We start from the raw sequence: 18,793 nt of genomic DNA, 5'->3' as shown, positions 1-18,793 counted from the left end.
AGTGGCTCAGGGTGCACGAGGTGACTATCTTTGGTGTACTGTATATAAAGGGGGGTAACCCATATGTACTACCTGACCTGGGTTAGACAAATACAGTATTAAACAATGTGGTCGCGGCAGTTTGAGCAACTATGCATGTATTTACAAAAACACACAACACAAGTGGAAATGTGGTCATTAGATCCACTTCTGAATCCTTTGTATTGTTCAAAAATACCAGATGCAGTACAAATCAAAGCATTTAACAATATGAGTCTTACATATGCTCAATAGAACAAGAATGCAAAAGATCCTTTTATATATACAGTGCTCAAAGTGACATGGAAGGAAAGGAAGAGGGGGATAAGGTGTTCATTTGTGGGTAGGGGACAAGGAAAAGTAGTGGTGACATATATACATCAGTATGATTCGCTGTATACGTTTCCATACATGATCAAAATTTTCCCATTATAATACATAACTCTACAGGAACCTGAATTTATCTTGTTTGGTGTCACTAGAATTTGTATTCAGATTGTAGTCGACGTTTCGACCCCCCCCTATTACAGGTAAGTGATGGTCCTTGTGGTGGGGTGTTCATCAGGACTAAGGGAGCACGTGTGGTAAAAACGGGGGACCGAATCGCCGTATTCAGTATTGATGTAGGGCTGTGCCAAGAAGCTCTTCAATCAAATTGAAGTGGCTAGTAAATAAACATCAGGATATAAATCTCCTGGAAACGACATGGAGGCATATAAGTAGTCCGCCTGCGGCGTGGTTCACTCGCAGGTGCTGGGAACAATTCCTAATTCGCTCTCCTGGTGGCTTCACTGCAATTGTGGTGAAAATGACCACATTTCTACTTGCGTTGTGTGTTTTTGTAAATACATGCATAGTTGCTCAAACTGCCACAACCATATTGTTTAATACTGTATTTGTCTTTGGTGTACAGCGGAAAGGTTGAGCCCCAGGCGGCTCTTTGTTGGTGTGTAAGGGCTGACGTGTGCACCAGGTGGTTTGTATCTTTTGATTTGATTTACAAGACCACAGTTGCTTACTCATAAAGTGCACCAGGTGCCACTCTGTCGATCAGTGGGTGGTGGCTTAGTGTGCTGCCGATGGCTGTGTCTATATTCCTATGACTTGACCTTTTGTCTTTTCTAGGTTTCTATTGTGCGAAGTACGACCATCACTCTGAACCCGAGCACCGAGATGGATGTGTCCTTAGTTTACAAAGGGTTCATCTACCCCATGGCCAGCGTGGCTCAGCCTCCAGAGGATGTATCGGTCTGGGCTCGCATTCAGAGGCTCTTTGTCATTGCCAAGCTGGCCCGAGTTCCCAACACTCTGGAGAGCATGGTAAGTCTGATGTTTGCCAAGCGATGTGAAAGGGATTGATTGGGTAGGAACTGTCCCCGCTAATAGCTTCCGAGGCGGTGCAACCTCAGTCACCTTTTCTAAATAACCTGTCTGAGCTTTTGCTCTTTGCTACTCCCTCGGAGGAAAAGATCGCCTCACATTACTCTCTTATGCTCAAGGAGTCCCTACATTATCAGAGTCTCATCTTCTCTTGCACGAAAGGTAACTTTGTTACCTGGCTACACGCCTCTCTCGCTAATTGTAGACGTCACAGTAACTGACGAGGCCTCTTTGCAACAAGAGAGAGCGCCCTCACATTACCTGACGTCCCTACTGTCTTTTTTCTGTTTTACACAAGTATGCTCCTCTTTACATTACCTATCAGCCCTCATATCTTCCATGCATAATAGGGGTTCCTGCTTTTCTCCCAGATGTCCTTGTCCCCTTGCAGGCTCAGCCTCCACCTCATTCACAAGCATTGCATTTGCAAAGACTCACATTCACTGACAATATTCATCTATGTCCAGCTGTGAATCCTAGCTAGGATTTTACACATAATAGCATTTTAATAAGATGTGTATTTGTCACCTATTTTTTTCCATCAGCAATTAATGCTTTCCTGCTCCTTAGTCCTTCGCTCAGAGGTCATTTCATATTTTTTTTTTTCACTGCGCGTAATATGAAGGAATCTTTGGTATCAACTCACACCCTCAATCATAGAGAGACTTCTTCATTCAGTTTAAAAAATATTTTGTTTGTTTGGGTCTGTTAAGTTGCCCACGCCACTTTCTGTGCCACAAAAATGGAGCAAGTAAATAATGCTTCTTGAGAAATCTTCTCTTTTGTCCGATCTCTGCTCTCTTTCCCTGCCAGTTGATCCATTCCTCGCAATTTCTTTGCGACAACCTTGCATCACTCTTCCAAGAAAAGCTTGCCAGGGTTTTCTCTAACTGTGCGGACCAGCCTGGTATCTCAGACCTTCCTGCTCAGCGTCAGGTTGACGTGATCCTCTGGGTCTTCACCATCTAGTTTTGCTACTATCTTCATTCAGGATGTTCACTCACCCATTATCTCGCGCAGATCTAGTTCTCTTATTGATCCCTGTTTACCGCATTTTCTTAACCTGGCCCTCAACATCCTCGCTCTTGTCACAGCATCAGTGCTGACGGCATGGAAACAAATCCAAGTTATTATAACTCACTCCAAGAAACCCTTAGCTGACTAGGCTATTATAGCCAATTACAGGCCAGTATCTCTTCGCCCAGTCTCCTCCAAAATGTGGGGAAATCTTGTTCATTCTCAACTTTCTGAACCTTAGGCGGCCAATTCTGTACTTCCCACATTTCATTCTGCGTTCCACTCTCAAAACCACACCGAAGCTGCCTTGCTGTCTCTGAACACACCAGAGCCATCCTCGACCTTGGGGGGGCTCTGCAGCTCTGGTGGTGTCTTGTCGACCGCATTGGACGCGGTCTTGCACTCCATACTGCTCTAGAGACTCTTCAGTCTTGGGATGTGTGGATTTGCATTAGGCTGGTTGTGTTCTTGTTAAAGGAACTGATCCCAGTCTGTCTTTTTGACACCTTCTTCCGCCCTTCAAAGTGGGGTCTCATATGGCTCATTTATGAGTCAAACCCTTTTCACTGTTTTTACAGTATTGTTGGCTAACCTGATATTCCCATTCAGCTTCGAAGTGGTCTCGTATGACTCCCAGGTTATTATATCCGCATCCAATAATGTCTGGGCAACTTGTGTCGCTTTCAAACTGTGCCTTTCAGAGGTTGCTACTGGGATGAAAGAGAGTCCAGATGTGAGCATGACCGAAATACTTCCTTTAGGGAGGTCTACTTCTGTTTGGTCACTCTCTTGGTGGCCTTTGAGCTGGGCGAGCCCCCTCCCTGCTAAGGTGGCAAGAAACCTTGGGATAAACTGTCAAGATCCATATACTATTGGTTCCTGAAGTGTTCAGAATTACTGGATAGTCCAACAGACCATACATTATGTGAAACAACTCAACATCCCCAGCCTAACGTTTAGCACTATTCGAATCTGTGGTAGATGCCAGTGCTGACAAACTGCTGTTTCATATACATAAAACTTTGTGCCTTTGTACCCACTCTAGCCTAGTTGGAGGACTTACCCCAACCATCTAACACCAAACCTCTCTTGTTACAGGAGGAAGTGGGCCGCTGGACTGTTCAGCAGGAGAAGGAAAGACGCCCCCTCCAACGGAACAGTGGAGAGCGACTGTTCCCCAGGCCTGAGCGAGAAAACAAGTATGCCGTGCAGATTGAAGGCTACCTCAACAACTCTGGTAACGGGCAAACCAGTGAACTCACCCTGACGTGGGACCGCACTGGGATACCGGGGGGCAGCGTAAGTCCACTCTTGTACTTTTATTGGTATTGATAGTTCGAAAACTAAAGGAGTCTGGGCACAATGGGTTGCTTAACATCTTCCTCTAAGTGAGGTCCATTTGCGATTTAGGTTCCTGCGTGCTTTGGGTCTATGTGACCGACATGTGTAACATAATTTCCAATCCCTTTGCATGTATCTAGGAATTTTAGGTTAAAGTGATAAAACAAATCACTTGTAATAAGAAAATTATGCCTAAAAGCAACACATGATACCGTTGCCTGTGAACTTTGCTGGTAGACATGTTTTTGTGTTCTGTCCCATTGTTCGTTTTAGAGCTTTGATTTGTTGATTTTCAGAAGTGTTTACTGGGTGTGATGTGTGGGCGGTGTTAGTTACAGGGACAAGCCGACCAGATGATAATTACTTATGTTACATTTTGACGTTACTGTCTCAGTACATTTTTCTAACGTTTGTCTTCATATGCAACCTGTATCACGGTGTCTGTGAAACCAGTAAAACCAACATTCTGGGATGAGCACATCCAGCTGAAACTATCACCGGCAGCTTTACGAACGGTTACATCTGTGTCCAAGAACTGAAGAGCGCTACCTTTCAATATGTTTATTTACTGGTGATTTTATGTTGAACCACAAGAACCTGGATGAAATACTGTGCTGTTACTATGGCCTTTTCTTGGGCTTCTGGAGAAATCAGTAGTCACTGGACAGGCACTCTTCTTTTCACTGATGTTGCAGGGGCGCCAATCAGAGCAAGCTTTACAAGCACCTGCTGCAGAGCGCATTGTGTGTCCAGCTGTTTTCAGGCAACCATGAAAATGTCAAGATCACTCTGGTAATTTAATGCTCCTGCTGGAGAGAGCTGGAGTTTTGTCTAGTGGCAGCTTTCAGTCATCTAAGGTAGTGCAGAGGGTTAATATGCCTGCTGCAAAGAACGTGTTCCATGCATGTGGATAGTTCACTGGATTACTGCTTTTCTCACAGAGATCCTTTTGTTACTTGCAGTTAATAAGTTACAATCCTAATATTACACAGAGCACAGGGACCTATGAACTGTCTTCAAAGAGCTGCCTGCAAACTGCATAGTACATGTTAGAACGTTATGTTTTTCCCCCCAGTCTTCCATTGTCGTAATCTTGCTAAAAATGGGCTTGTTTAGGTAGAAATACTTTCTTATTAGTAAAGCCAACGTCAAACATTGTGGTACGCCTTAAATCCTGAGTTTGGGCTTCTCCGAACCAAACACTCTTAAAATATACTGCCACTCAGCATGGATGACATCTGATTCCTACACCTTGTAATCCTCATGGTCGTATCTAACATTTCCTATTAACTGATTTACACACGTATGAATCACCGTCATTAATGCGTGTGATGTAAACTGACACCCTACACTGGTATGAGAGACCCTATAAAACAAGCATTTACAATGCAACGGTTTCGCCTTTGGAAAAGTTAGAGCTATTGGCATTGTAAATGACAACATTTTTATTTATGTGTTGGCTTTGAAAACATAAATAAATGGCATTGTCATTTACAAAGCCAATAGCCTAATCTCTCGCAAATGCGACACCAATTGCATTTGCACCCACACACACACACACACACACAAAACCGGGTCACAAGCAGGCAACAGAGGCACACACAAAACCGGGTCGCAAGCAGGCAACAGAGGCACACACAAAACCGGGTCGCAAGCAGGCAACAGAGGCACACACAAAACTGGGTCGCAAGCAGGCAACAGAGGCACACACAAAACCGGGTCACAAGCAGGCAACAGAGGCACACACAAAACTGGGTCGCAAGCAGGCAACCGAGGCACACACAAAACCGGGTCACAAGCAGGCAACAGAGGCACACACAAAACCGTGTCGCAACCAGGCAACAGAGGCACACACAAAACCGGACCGCAAGCAAGCAACAGAGGGACGCACAAAACCGGACCGCAAGCAAGCAACAGAGGGACACACAAAACCGGACCGCAAGCAGGCAACCGAGGCACACACAAAACCGGACCGCAAGCAGGCAACAGAGGCACACACAAAACCGGGTCGCAACCAGGCAACAGAGGCACACACAAAACCGGGTCGCAACCAGGCAACAGAGGCACACACAAAACCGGACCGCAAGCAGGCAACATAGGCACACACAAAACCGGACCGCAAGCAAGCAACAGAGGGACACACATAACCGGGCCGCAAGCAGGCAACAGAGGCACACACAAAACCGGACCGCAAGCAGGCAACAGAGGGACACACAAAACCGGACCGCAAGCAGGCAACAGAGGCACACACAAAACCGGACCGCAAGCAGGCAACAGAGGGACACACAAAACCGGACCGCAAGCAGGCAACAGAGGGACACACAAAACCGGACCGCAAGCAGGCAACAGAGGCAAGGACCAACCTCCTTTAAGCTTAGGATGTCAAGATGAAATGGGAAGGTCTTATTTACCTTCTGGTAGTGCCGGGCACTTACAAAATACTGGAAAAAAGAGGGGGGGAACGTATCTGACATTGTGGAATATACAATGTTCCCACTCCGAAAAATATATATTTTTAAATATCCTAGACCAGACTGACATAGATACCATAAGGCCTTCGTGAGATTGGGGCTTATTATTGCTGAGAGATTATTGCACAGACGCGCAGGACGACTGTAGGGTTCTGGAAAAACGCATTTATGAAACGAGGGGCTGTCACCATCTACACTATCGTGCATGTGGGAGGTGGAGGAGAGGTTAGAGACTGAGATAGCACCTCTATTGATTATAAATATTTAAGAACTGTGCTGTCAATCTCTGTATGCTATGACCAGGCTCGTGCATGGTAACTTGATATTGCTGTATACGTGTATCAAATTTTTAACAAAATTAACTTTGTATACCTTTAAAACACTAATAAAAACATTTGTTAAAAAAGAGCGTAGCTAACAGAGTGTGTAGAGATCTGTGTACGGAGCTGTTGCAGAAAGAATCTCCTCCCAGTATGGTGTCTGGCTCATTGTGTGATGCCCATTGCTTTAAAGCTTACATGCCTAGGTGAGGTCGGCCAGTCTATAGGTTGAAGGGTTGGTTATATGCGAGCGCAGGAATGCCCTTATTTTGCCAAATGGGGAGGCGCTTGTTGTTGGAAGAAACGCTGTACCCGGGCACTGACAGCCAGACACAAGTGGCTGTCGATGGGAGCGACCGGCGGGGGCAGAGAGACACGAGAAGTCAGTGGGGCTGGGGCAGTCGATGCAGTCACTGCACGTGCAGCGGAGCAGGCAACGCGGCGCAGGGCTAGTGGGGCCCGCACTCACAGGGATGAGACTCTGACCTGGTGGCGACTAATTAGCTCACCTACGGGAGTTACCCCACGGCCTAATGTATAGTCAAAGCTGAAATTCATGCTTTGCTACACAGGCTAGCTTTGAGAGTCTGTATATGTGAACAAAGCACGTATTCATTTCTTAAGCAAACATTTCATGTCTCGTGTGAAGGTTTATGGGAATGCGTGAGTTGCCACAAAGAATAATGTATGCATTTATAAACATTTAAGCATCAGCCCATTATGAAATAACCAGCGGCTCCTTGTTTGCCTGACAGTTAAAGATATTCCAGGGAAGCCACAGATTGTCATTAAAGCTAGTAGCGTTTGTCTTTTAAACGTAACACTCCTCTCCGGGATGTCCCGTAAAATCAAAGGCAATTAATTGTGCTAGAGACGAGTAGAAATTCGGATGCGGAGCACTAAGACCGTGCAATGCTTTCATTCTGGGAGCCCTTTCCTGGTGTGCTGTATAGAAACTATACTTCTGCATTAGAGCTTTGAAGTGCCTGCCGCGTTTAGCGCACAAGTCCGACTTTAAAAAAAACTAAAATAAATTTTGAACAGGTTAAAATCTTATTGATTTTACTTTTTTTTATAAATCGCTTCTAAGTTTTCCACGTGTTATGGGGCGGGAGGAGAGACAGACATAAGGAGAAAGGGAGTCTGATGGATGGGAGGAAAGCAAGGGAGAGACGCAGGAAACGAACGAGGGTCAGGGGGTGGGGGGACTTTAGCACAACGACAGTCAGGGGGGTGAGGGGGGGGGACACGAGCACAACGAGCAACAGGCCACAAAAGGGGTTTTCATCGGAAACAGAATTAGCTCCTAGTTGTGATCAGGGGTCAAAAGTAGTACTGGAGTCACCGACCTCTGATTACCCCACGGCGACTGCAGGTAAACCCTGTGTGAAAATATGCAAAAGCTGGAGCAGCAACGAGGGTCAGGGGGTGGGGGGGGGGGGGGGGTGACACGAGCACAACGAGGGTCAGGGGGGGGGACTCGAGCACAAAAACAGTCAGGGGGGTGGGGGCACACAAGCACAACGAGGGTAAGGGGGGTGGGGGGGACTCGAGCACAACGACGGTCAGTGTATGTACCAGAGTACTGGTGTGTGCGTCTTTATTTGCTAGCCGCCCAAAAGTCCACGCCACCACACTCCTCTTACATAGTAAGATATTGTAAAGGTTGTCATGTCCGCTCGCAGTCTCACGCGTCACACTTTACTGATCAGTTTAGCAAAAGACAAGTAATCCTGCTGAACGTCGGCGCGGTTTGAAAATAAAAAGTGTATATGTTGCTGCAGCATAAAAGAGGGATTGAGTCGGGATGTTCTTTCTTAGCCCAGACAAAGTCGCTGCTGGAAATAAAAGTTCTGCGCCCAGTCGCATTTCAAAGAGGCCGGTTTTGAATGTGCTGTCTGATTCGTGCCCCTCCTGGCCAGCCTCTGCTTTATCAGGCCCCGCCCAGCTCTGCACTGCGCCAGGCTATTGTCGGCGCAGACGTTTCGGAGCAGGGCTGCATGTGGCCGGGCACCGGCTGACGCTGCCGGGGAGGCTTTGAATTACTTTGTGAGGAGGCTGCTGCCTGCAGTGGAGACGAGGGAATAATAGTCCAGCCTGAGAAAAGAACAGGCAGATGTGCAGCAGTGTGAGCACTGGCCGCGGCGAGGAATAATGAATGGAGAAAGCGCAGAGGGCGACGGGGAGGGAAGAGGACCGCAAGGGGGAGAGACGGCGAGAGATGGAAGTGGGGGGTGGAAGAGAGAGTAAGAAAACAAGATCGAGAAGCAGCCATGGGCACCCTTCAGTGACTGCAGCACACATGGGCAGCTGGCAGCGCATTCCTCTGAGAGCCAGCGGGACCCGCAGACAGACAAAGGGAGGGCGCGTTTATACGCGCCAGCAACAGCCGAGGGAAAGGGGGCCAGTGAGGGCACAGAAAGAAAGAATACTTTTAGAAGGGCCGGTGATGGCGAAAAAAACAAGCATTACGGGCAGAGCTCACTCTCCTGCGGGATACCGAGCAGGGGCTGAAATCACTCTCCACCGGGCGCCATCTTCAAAGAAATGCCCAAAACAAACCTTGGCGAGAAAAAAAAATAACATCCGCCCACCGCCGCAATGACGATCGCAAGGGGGCGGAGAGGGAAAAAATGTACGGAACGTCCACGAATCGCCTCGGACAATGACGGACAGATCTCTCTTCCAATGGTTAGCCTCCATTTATGGAGCTAGCCAATGGAAGAGAGAGGCGGGACTAAGCCACATACTGTTGTAACATAAGATTTCTCCTGCGCGAACGCTGCTGCGCAGCGGATCGCCAGGCGAAACCTAAAAATGACTTGTGTGAGAGAGGGACTATGGAGAGAGATGGGGATACAGTTGGAGGGTGGTAGTGGGAGAATCTGTGGCGATGGAGGTAATTGGGAGAGCACCAAATACGACTGCTGCACCGGGCACCACTAGTGCCAAAGCCGGTCCTGGCACCAGTCCTGCTGCGTTCCAATTGGATAACTAGGTCCCTAACAACTAGGTCCCTAACTTTGAACACTTAACTCTCCTGGGATAGTAAAGCAGAGCAATTCAGACTTACTCTAATAGGTGGTAAATAATAGAAACTCCTATTCAACAGGACACATTTAAAGCATTTAGTAATCCAGATCTTTGAAGGAGAATAGGGCTTTTGGTAAAACTAGCAAGTACAATATGGACATCAAAACAGCAGAAAAGTTGACAGTGCTGTCACCTATTGGGCCTTATCTGTGCTCCAATTATCTTTTTGGTAGTGTTCATACAGTAGATTTCCTGTATAATTCGCCATTTGGCGTGCATTATCCTAGGGGCTGCACTCGGTACAGTCTTGCGTCCTTCGGGTTTACTGCAGTGCCCACGAAGGAGTTCTCAGTAAAGAGGACAGAGGATCCTGACAAATAGAATACTATAAGCATCCTTGCTGTCACGTCTGACCCTCTCTCTTTGTCAGTGGTCTCTGGTTCAGGGTTCAACATGGGACAACTCGGAAGGGTAACGTGCCTGTTGCTGAGTTTCTAGGGTGTAAGCAGATAACTGAGAAGATTCAATTGTGAAGTTTTTAAGGTGCAAGCAGTATCTGTGTCCATTGTAGTACCCAATGAATATCAGATAACCACCATTATATGCCCAAAATGCAAAGGGTTTCAATTGTAATATTTGTACCCGAGCGGTATCTAGAAAGATAGGTGCTTTTATGTCCGAGAAGCAACCCTGGTTCTGCTGTTTCTGGGGCACCTATGGGACATGGGGAACTCACTGGACCTCAAGCTTCACCACTTCCCCATTGGACCTGGACTTTTATGTTAGGGAGAAACTGTGACCTAAAATGACGATATAGTGGTAACTGTAATGGGGAGAGAGATTGTTCAGATGACTGTGGAGTCCGAGCGTCCGGAACCCTCTGATCTCATGCTGGGGGCAAGTAGGTGCATTCCCTAGAGATACCTTTGGGTCTGGAGCATGACAGATACAGGCAGTCTAAGGGTACAGGATGGGCTCAGGTCGGTTTAGGCTCACCAGTGATGAAACAGGAAAGAGTTTCAGCAGCTGCACGACTCGATGATGCTTTTCTGTGGTCATCATGCATTCATTTTAGACTGGGCTGGGCTGCGGGGATCTTGAGGCTCATGGGCTGGCTTATGTATGTGAGCGGTCTTCCATGTAGATCAAAAGTTAGGTGACCCATCTGCACGGCAGGACCTCTCTACACAGAACAGTTCTACTCACAAGATTGTCGTACTCGCAAGCTAGAGCGGCATCGCATACCAGAAAATCTAGTTAGTGGTCAGGCATGCTCCTCTGAGCACAGAGCAGTGTAGCGGCTAGACTCCTACAAGCCGGAGCAGCGCTGCATTCTAGGGATCCAGGCTAGTTCCAACATTGGATTACGAGGTCGTGCCATAGCATGATACCTAAAGATATACATGTGATATTAAAGTAGTCCATGGTGTCCAGCGCGGTCACTAATATGTTTACTGAATATAATGCATTTGTCTCAATTCTTGCTCCACGTATCGGTGCTGCGGGCATATACTGACTCATGGGGGGACCTCCAGGCAGAGCCGCCAATGCATTATCTAATACAATACCTACACGTCATGGGCAGGGGCTCACACATTATACACTGGCTGGCGCAGGCACTCCTCATTCACACACAACAACCCACGCAGCGCATCAGGGATAACTGGGCGACCTACCGCGGGAGGGACTGGACTGATAAGGAGTGGACCCTGGCTCTAGCCAGCCCCGTGAACATACCCCGCAACTCCCGCTTCCGAATCATCCAGTTGTATATATTACACCAGGCGTACTTAACACCAGATAGAATAAATAAATACTTTGCGATCGACACTGCCGCTTGTCCCAGATGCGACCTACTGGGCGCGGACATCTTACATATGCTATGGTACTGCCCGCCTCTGGCTACATACTGGGGGGAGGTGACGTCGCTCCTGACCCACAGCACGGGCCCGGGGTTGCCTAACACGTGGGAGGCATGCATTCTTGGGTTGTATAGAAGGACTAAACTGAATAAAACACAAGCCCGGTTCTGGGATCTGGGCCTCATCACAGCCAAGCGGCTGCTCACTAGGCACTGGAAGCGGCGAGAACCACCCACCCCAGCGCACTGGTTCGCGTCCTTCACTAACTGGGCTAGAGCAGAGGGTACGGCGCTGCACCGGGAAGAGATAGCAGGTTTGAGGCAGTTCCCGATCGCGCAGCTCTGGGACGATATCCTGAGGTCCCTACAGGGAGAAGGAGCAGTCAGAGGGCTCACGTAGAGAAAGCGGTGCTAGGCGGGCGCCGCAGGGGCGACAGATCAGCAGACGGCACCACACATCGCGCCGTCCCCACCCCTCCCCCCCCCCCCCGACCTAGCCGCCGACCCCTGGGCGCACAGACCACAGATGCGGTTAGCCACCCACACGAGGGCTCTTCAACAGATGCCGATTCACGATTTACCCCCAGCTCCAAGCCACTGACAACGCTCCCGCAGGTACACTCCACGCCCCCCCCCCCCTTTTCCCCCCTTTTATGTTTACATGTTTCTAATATCGGACTCCTGATTCACAGCTGTGGCCATAACACCCTTCCACGTCACGATGGAAAGACGCCACTAACCGCGCCCTCGACATTGAGTCCAGGCGCGGGCGACATTTGATACAACAACAGCTAGGCTGCTCTGCTTGTCTGCCACACACACTGCTAGCCGGGCCGACGACTGGCGAGGTACCACGACCCACAGGTGCTGCCCCTCAACTAGCCTGCGATCATCAGCGCATGTGCACCACTGACCCCCCAACACCCTGACACATTATCAGAGTACATTGTACCATCTAGAGGGGTCTCCTTTTGGCACCGTACATGCAGAACTGGCACGACACGGAGCAGCCACGTAAAGGACATCGTGACACGCCGATGCGAACTGTTTTGCTTTGTTTGTAGAATTCATGATTTCATTATAGTAAAACTGTAAAATGAGACGTCACTTATGGAACTGTTTATTTGTTGCACAAATGTACTGTAACGTAATGCCTGAAGTCTAGCATGCCTGAGACAAATAGGGCGCCACAGGGCACCCTCCCCTGCTAACCATCACCCTTAAGATCTACTGCGTTTTTGCAGCCGGCCCGCGGGGTTGTAGGCTTTGCTATATGTACTGCACTTTTTGAACACTAATAAACGTCTTACTAAAAAATAAAAATAAAAAAAAATAAAAATAAATAATGCATTTGTCTCCTGCATCTCATATTCACATCAATTTCATCATCACTTCCTTCTTTGGGCAGGAGATCTCCTTCCTGTTCCTGGAACCGCATCGATCGGAGAGCTGCTCCTCTTACAGTTCATGCTTGGCCTGCCTGGCCGACCAGGGCTGTGGGTGGTGCCTTCTCACCAGTACCTGCCACCATCGGATACCGGTGGGTGAACCCCCAGGGCGTTGCGGAGGAGGAGCCACGCAGCTCATCCTGACACCAGGAAACTGCCACCTTTGTGAGGATTACCGGGATTGTGAGGCCTGCGCCAAGGTGAGGGCGGATGTGGTGCCAAAACATGAAGGTGACGGTTGATGGGGTGAGAGACATGGGAGAAGAGCTGCTAGGGTGTGAGAGATTGTGTAATGAATGAGCGCACCTAGTTTGTGAGAGCAGCACGGTGCTAGCTGATCCTGTGTGAGAGCGTTCAAGTGAGTGAGGCTAGAGTGCAAGGATTGATCGGTTGCACCAGGGTGAAGGCTGTAAGATGCCAGAGCCCCAGGAGGGAGTAAGGAGTGATTGCTTCATTTCCAAACTGAGAGCTGATTGAATACAAAGTCATAAGGATGAGGGCTTATAGGTTTGCAAGCAACAGTGCTTGGATGTGACCCCTAAAATGGTGTCTGAGCCATACTTTGAGACAAGATTGTGTGCACGGTTAGAACTGCGAATCTGTGTCGGGGCTCATGGGAGAGGGAATAGGTTGCAAGATCCGATGGCGTTTGGAGGCACCAATGTGAAAGTTTGTATTGTAAGAGCATGCTGCTAATGCTGTGAATGCAGCAAAGTGAGCACTAACCGGACTACAGAGAGGGAATTGAATGGAAGAATGAATTATAAAAGACCGTTGTGAATAGGTCTGCAGAGAGCGGATTGGTTGTCCAAGCCCGGTGAGGGCTGATTGGTTATCCTGGGGCTGAGAGCCTTTGATCTAATGTTCTTTTCCTTTCTTCCGCTCGGTCTCCTGCATCAGGATCCATACTGTGAGTGGCAGATCAATAGCAGCAAGAAGGGAGACTTCCTCTGCAGCCGCCGTGGAAGATTGCCCAATGCCATTCGCGCTCCAGCCAACTGTCCAAGGCTTTGCAACCAGTGAGTACTGAAACGAATAAACCCCCACGTGCTGTATCAGCTTCTCCACAATCTGTTGGCAGAGAGGACTGAGACCAGTGCATACTCATAGCTGATTTCAGTTCACTGACCTGATGCACGCACATGCAAACTCACACTTTCTGCAACCGCTTCTACAGGCACCCTCTCCTTCCCCCTTGTCTTAACCCTTCTTGTAGCGAGTAGAGAGACCAGTGCATAAAGACTGCACATTGCCATATGCTTATCAGCCACCTGCTGCAGGCTATAATACCCACCTCATCTGCTATTTCACTCTCTGCCACCATAACTACTGAGGCCAGTATATGTACACTGCCCAATGCCATACACTCACCATTCAAGTACCCCAGGCTTTGCAACTACACACAACCACACTTCTTTGACCATCTCCACTTCACCTGCTGCACCAAGCTCCGTTTCCCGAGAGTACAGAGACCAGTCCATAAACACACTACACCAGAGCCTAGATGGCTATCTTGAGAGTACAGGGACTTGCCATATGCACATGTCTTCCCTAGACTAAAACTAGAGGTTAGTGATCACTTCAGTGGGGTACACTGTGGTGAAAGTGCCTTTATGTTTTTTGCCTCCTTGTGTCCAAGTGTTCCAGTCTCTGTCTCATCAGTTTCTCTCCCTTTCTTTCCAACTTATCTGTGTTTTATTGTCTACAAGAGTCAGGTTGACCATGGACTACAACAGGGCACTGGGAGACAAAGTAAGGCACGTGAGACACCGTGGCGCAGCGGCACATTGACACAAGCTGAAAGACTCGGAGACTCATGAGGGGAGGCAGGAGTTAGGGACTGGTGGGGACACTTTGACAAAGTGAGGCACAGGAGACACGGTAGTGCTGTGGCACATTGACGCAAGCAGACACAAACGTTGAAACACAGAGAAGGTGATGATGGAAGGTGCAAACGCTGGTGAAGACAGGGAGCCTGGAGTACTTCAGGGAACAAGAGGCAGATTGAGTCAAAATGTAATTTACTCACATTGGTTATTGGGAGAGAATGTGTACTACTGTGTGTCGCCATGATCCTTTCCAAGGAGAGCCGACGGCCAGGTTTCCACCACCGTGCGTCTTGTATATTTCAATCTCTTTACCATCCTTGAAGAGCAAGCGGCCAGTAGTGCATCTGCGCACCACCTTACTTCTGAGATTTATTACTTCTCCTTCAGGGGAGCTCCATTCATATTCATAAACACTGAATACTCTCGTCCGTGTGTGGGATCCCAGGGCACTTTCTTGAATGTATCTTCCTTCGTGTTCCCTTTTCGCCTTACTTTAAGAAGGTCAAGTCTTTCCATCTGACACTAAATATGTTTGCAGCTTATAAAATAGGCTATATTGGCAAAATTCATTAATTTACTTAAAAAATCTAAAATACTGTTCAAATATAGAAAAGTCACTGAAAAACTAGGTGACTTCGGGAAAACATGATTCTAAGTAGTAAGTTATTCAACGGGTAAATCGTCTCCAGTTGCAGTAACTTTAAGGATTTCAAAGCACAGAGGAAGGGTCAATGCCAAAGCCAAAGCAATCCCACCTTCAGTGACAATACGGAGATTTCCCTCAATGTTTATGTGCATCAGTTTCCATTATCTTTCGCAGCTGCCTCAGTGCTCCTAGCACTACAAATTGGATGTAATTTCACTGCAGACTCCTGCTCATCGTCTCGGATAGTTGTGTATTTGATGGGCTGCTAAAAAGGCCTTTACCTCATGGGCTGAAGCCTACCACCTTCCATCACACCGGCAAATTCCTTTCTGCGCACAGATCTGTCAGAGATGCCTTCTCAATCTTGGACCCTATTACCAGGTCTGGCAGGAAGAAGGGGAAAGCACAGGGACATTCCTGTCCTGGATCCCCCCTTCCTCAACCACCCTGATGTTGGCCCTACTCAGAAGACAAGTAAACCTTTATCATTCCCTGATGAGCCGGCTAATGCAGTCAGGGAAGCTTCCTGCTTTTTCAATTCTTGAACCCATCCAGTCACGCCGGACACCCTGAGTGGACGGCGGCCTATCGAGGGATGCCGGTTTAGACTCTGCTCAGTCTAAGTGGACAGAACAACTGTTCCCTAGATGTCTGTTAGGCTGCGTCTCACCATAGGTAGATGGTACTGTTCTACGCTGATCTCTGATTAGATGGTGCTCCGCCTGAGTGTACAATGGTACTGAACCCCCAGATGTTTGAATGCTGCTCAGCCTGGATGAGCAGTGTCACTGTAGCCCCAGATGCTGTTTTGATGCTGCTTAGTCCAGGTCAGTTGTCCGAGACTTCTTTGGGGTTGCTGTTTAGCCTGAGTGGACTTAGTCGATCCCGGGACATGGTTGTGACGGTGAAGGTGTTCTATGAAAGGCAGCAGAAGGGTACACACAGACCCACTTTCACTGTACCTCCAAACACTTGTGCATGCTATTCATTCTAGGTGGGCACTAATGAATATCCCCCCAGCTTGGATAGTGATGCTTTGAACCCGGGTGGAGGATAGCTCTGGATCACCTCAGATGCCAGCTGAGGTTGGTCAACCAGTGTGGTCCAGCAGCTGCACCGAGATGCCTTTGAGGAGGCTGCTTAGTTGGAGGTTGTCTTGTGGTTCCCTAGGGATGTCTGTGATGGTGCCAGGATTCCTAACTGCTTGTTTTTTCTTTCTTGCAGGCGCAGCACTTGTGATGAGTGCTTGTCCAACTCCAGCCAGTGCGCATGGTGCCAGTCCACTCACAGCTGCTTCTTCTTTGCTGCCTATCTCGCCAAGTACCCCTATGGTGACTGCCGGGACTGGTATGACAGGTATGAGTTCACTTATCCTTGCCTCTGATTGAGTGAAAGTAACCCTCCGTAGTTGCAGGTCCTTTTTGCTGTCTTGGTCTACACATTTATATTCTGAATCACTAATTCTATTAGATAGCATATTCACTGATGTTTATGAACTTTTATTATCTGTGCTATTTGTGGTCTATCAAACCTAAAAATGTTTGTTTTTAAACTGTAGGAATCTGACTCTGTATATGGTATGCCACTAGGTGGTTGTACCATTTACAGAGTTCAGGGGCTCCCCAAAAGTGCACAGGGCTCAATTTAAAACCCAAAGTGTGGAAGTGTGAGCGAGCAGCGCTCACCCCCACCCTGTTCAACACCTACATGGCACGCAGCATTTGCATCATCGGACCCCACTGACTTGACATCATATCCTACACCAAATGACACCCAGCTCATCCTCTCGCTCACCGTAGACCCCTCCATCACAAGAACAAACTTTGCAACGCCATGACCAGTGTTGCCTACTAGACGAGGACCAACTGCCTGAAGCGCAACACCGAGAAGACGGAAGTTCTGATCTTCAGTAAGGACACCTCCCTGTAGGACAACACCTGGTGACCCTCCTTACCGCCTCCCCCAAGCTTTGACCCACATCTGTGCCAACACACCACACCGCAACCTCCGCACCACCCTTGACAAAAAACTCAGCTTATAGCGCCAAATCAACACAGTCACCTCCTCCTACACCCACACCCTCTGCATGCTCTGAAAAGTTTCCAGATGTATCCCAGCCAACATCAGAAAGACGGTCACCCATGCCCTCATCACCAGCCAGCTAGACTATGTAAACATGCATTACACCGGTATTACCGCCCAACTCCTCAAACTCCGGACCTTACAGAAAGTAGCAGCTAGACTCATTCTCAACGTCTCCAAGTGGCCCTGCATCAACCTCCGACCTCAGGAACCTCCATTGGCTTCCTGTCAAGAAGACGGGGCACCTGATGCCAAAACAGCACCCTGCACCTGGCCGCCCCTGTGCCAATGCGGGTTCACTTTGTGTGCCATCTCTGATCCCCCTTTGCCCTGAGCGTAACGCTAGGAGCTTTATTTATTTATTTATTTATTTATTAACTTATATAGCGCCTGAATCACCCCCGTAGGGGTATCTCTGCGCTTGCAGGCAAGTAGTGGGAAGATGCCGATGCTGAGGGAGACTTCTAGAATAAGAATGTTTTCACGGTCCTTCTAAAGCGAAGGTAATCCGCGCACTGCCTAAGTGCCAACGGGAGCGAATTCCAATTCCGAGGGGCAAGGTAGGAGAAAGCCTTCTCCCCGGTCCTAGCTTTGTAAATGCGCGGGACTTTAAGAAGCGATTTGGTGCTGGATCGCGGGTCTCTAAGGGGAGTGCAGTGACTCAGCTTCTCATTCAAGTATGTTGGCCTGTTGCCATATACTTCCTTATGGGTAATGCAGCAGATCTCTAATATTATTCGCTTGCGCACCGGGAGCCAGTGCAGTTTCTGCAGCAGCAAATTCGACAGATCTATAGGGGGCGTTCAATACCAGACGCGCTGCTGAGTTCTGCACTACTTGCAAACGATCCAGTGCAGCTTCATTGGCTGAGATCAGTAATGCGTTACAATAGCCCAGACGACTTATAACAAGAGACTGGACAAGGGTCTTCCGAGTATGATCAGTAAGAAATGGAAACACACGGCTCAGAAGGCCTAATACATGGAGGCATGAGCTAACCATTTGAGATGCCTGCTCCTTCATGTTCAGACTCTGATCGATGCGTACCCCAAGATTCTTTACTGATGACTTCGAAGCGGGGGGGGGGCACCCAGCTCCCTGGGTCACCATTCTGGTGTCCATAACAAGGTGGCTTCTCCAAAAAACATAATCTCTGTTTTACCAGCATTTAGTTGGAGATAGTTGGTTTGCTCCCACAACCTTGTGGCCTGCTTGTGAGCAGGTACCAACCGGAGGCCTTTATCCCCCATTGGATAACATGGGACCTCAGCACTCTGAACCAGGCCACCCTCGTGCTGCTGAGGGTGCTTTGAGAGTGCATCCTTGACCCTGGGGGAGCCCTTGTTC

The 18,793-nt window shown here is 48.4% G+C and overlaps 1 protein-coding gene across 3 annotated transcripts in view; it reads left to right on the top strand.

The window, feature by feature from the left end:
• The window catches only part of MEGF8 (multiple EGF like domains 8), a 298,122-nt gene that overhangs the window by 84,057 nt on the left and 195,272 nt on the right, over positions 1 to 18,793 (top strand). For all 3 annotated transcript variants that reach the window (XM_078651316.1, XM_078651317.1, XM_078651315.1), the window contains exons 15-19: positions 1,144 to 1,338; positions 3,514 to 3,714; positions 12,850 to 13,089; positions 13,790 to 13,908; positions 16,589 to 16,720. In XM_078651316.1, the coding sequence (XP_078507442.1) occupies positions 1,144 to 1,338; positions 3,514 to 3,714; positions 12,850 to 13,089; positions 13,790 to 13,908; positions 16,589 to 16,720 (887 nt within the window). The remainder of the gene's footprint in view (positions 1 to 1,143; positions 1,339 to 3,513; positions 3,715 to 12,849; positions 13,090 to 13,789; positions 13,909 to 16,588; positions 16,721 to 18,793) is intronic.

Source organism: Lissotriton helveticus, chromosome 7 (genome assembly GCF_964261635.1).
Source record: "Lissotriton helveticus chromosome 7, aLisHel1.1, whole genome shotgun sequence".
In the NCBI taxonomy this organism is placed as follows: domain Eukaryota; kingdom Metazoa; phylum Chordata; class Amphibia; order Caudata; family Salamandridae; genus Lissotriton; species Lissotriton helveticus.
This window is presented reverse-complemented; position numbering and strand designations above follow the sequence as displayed.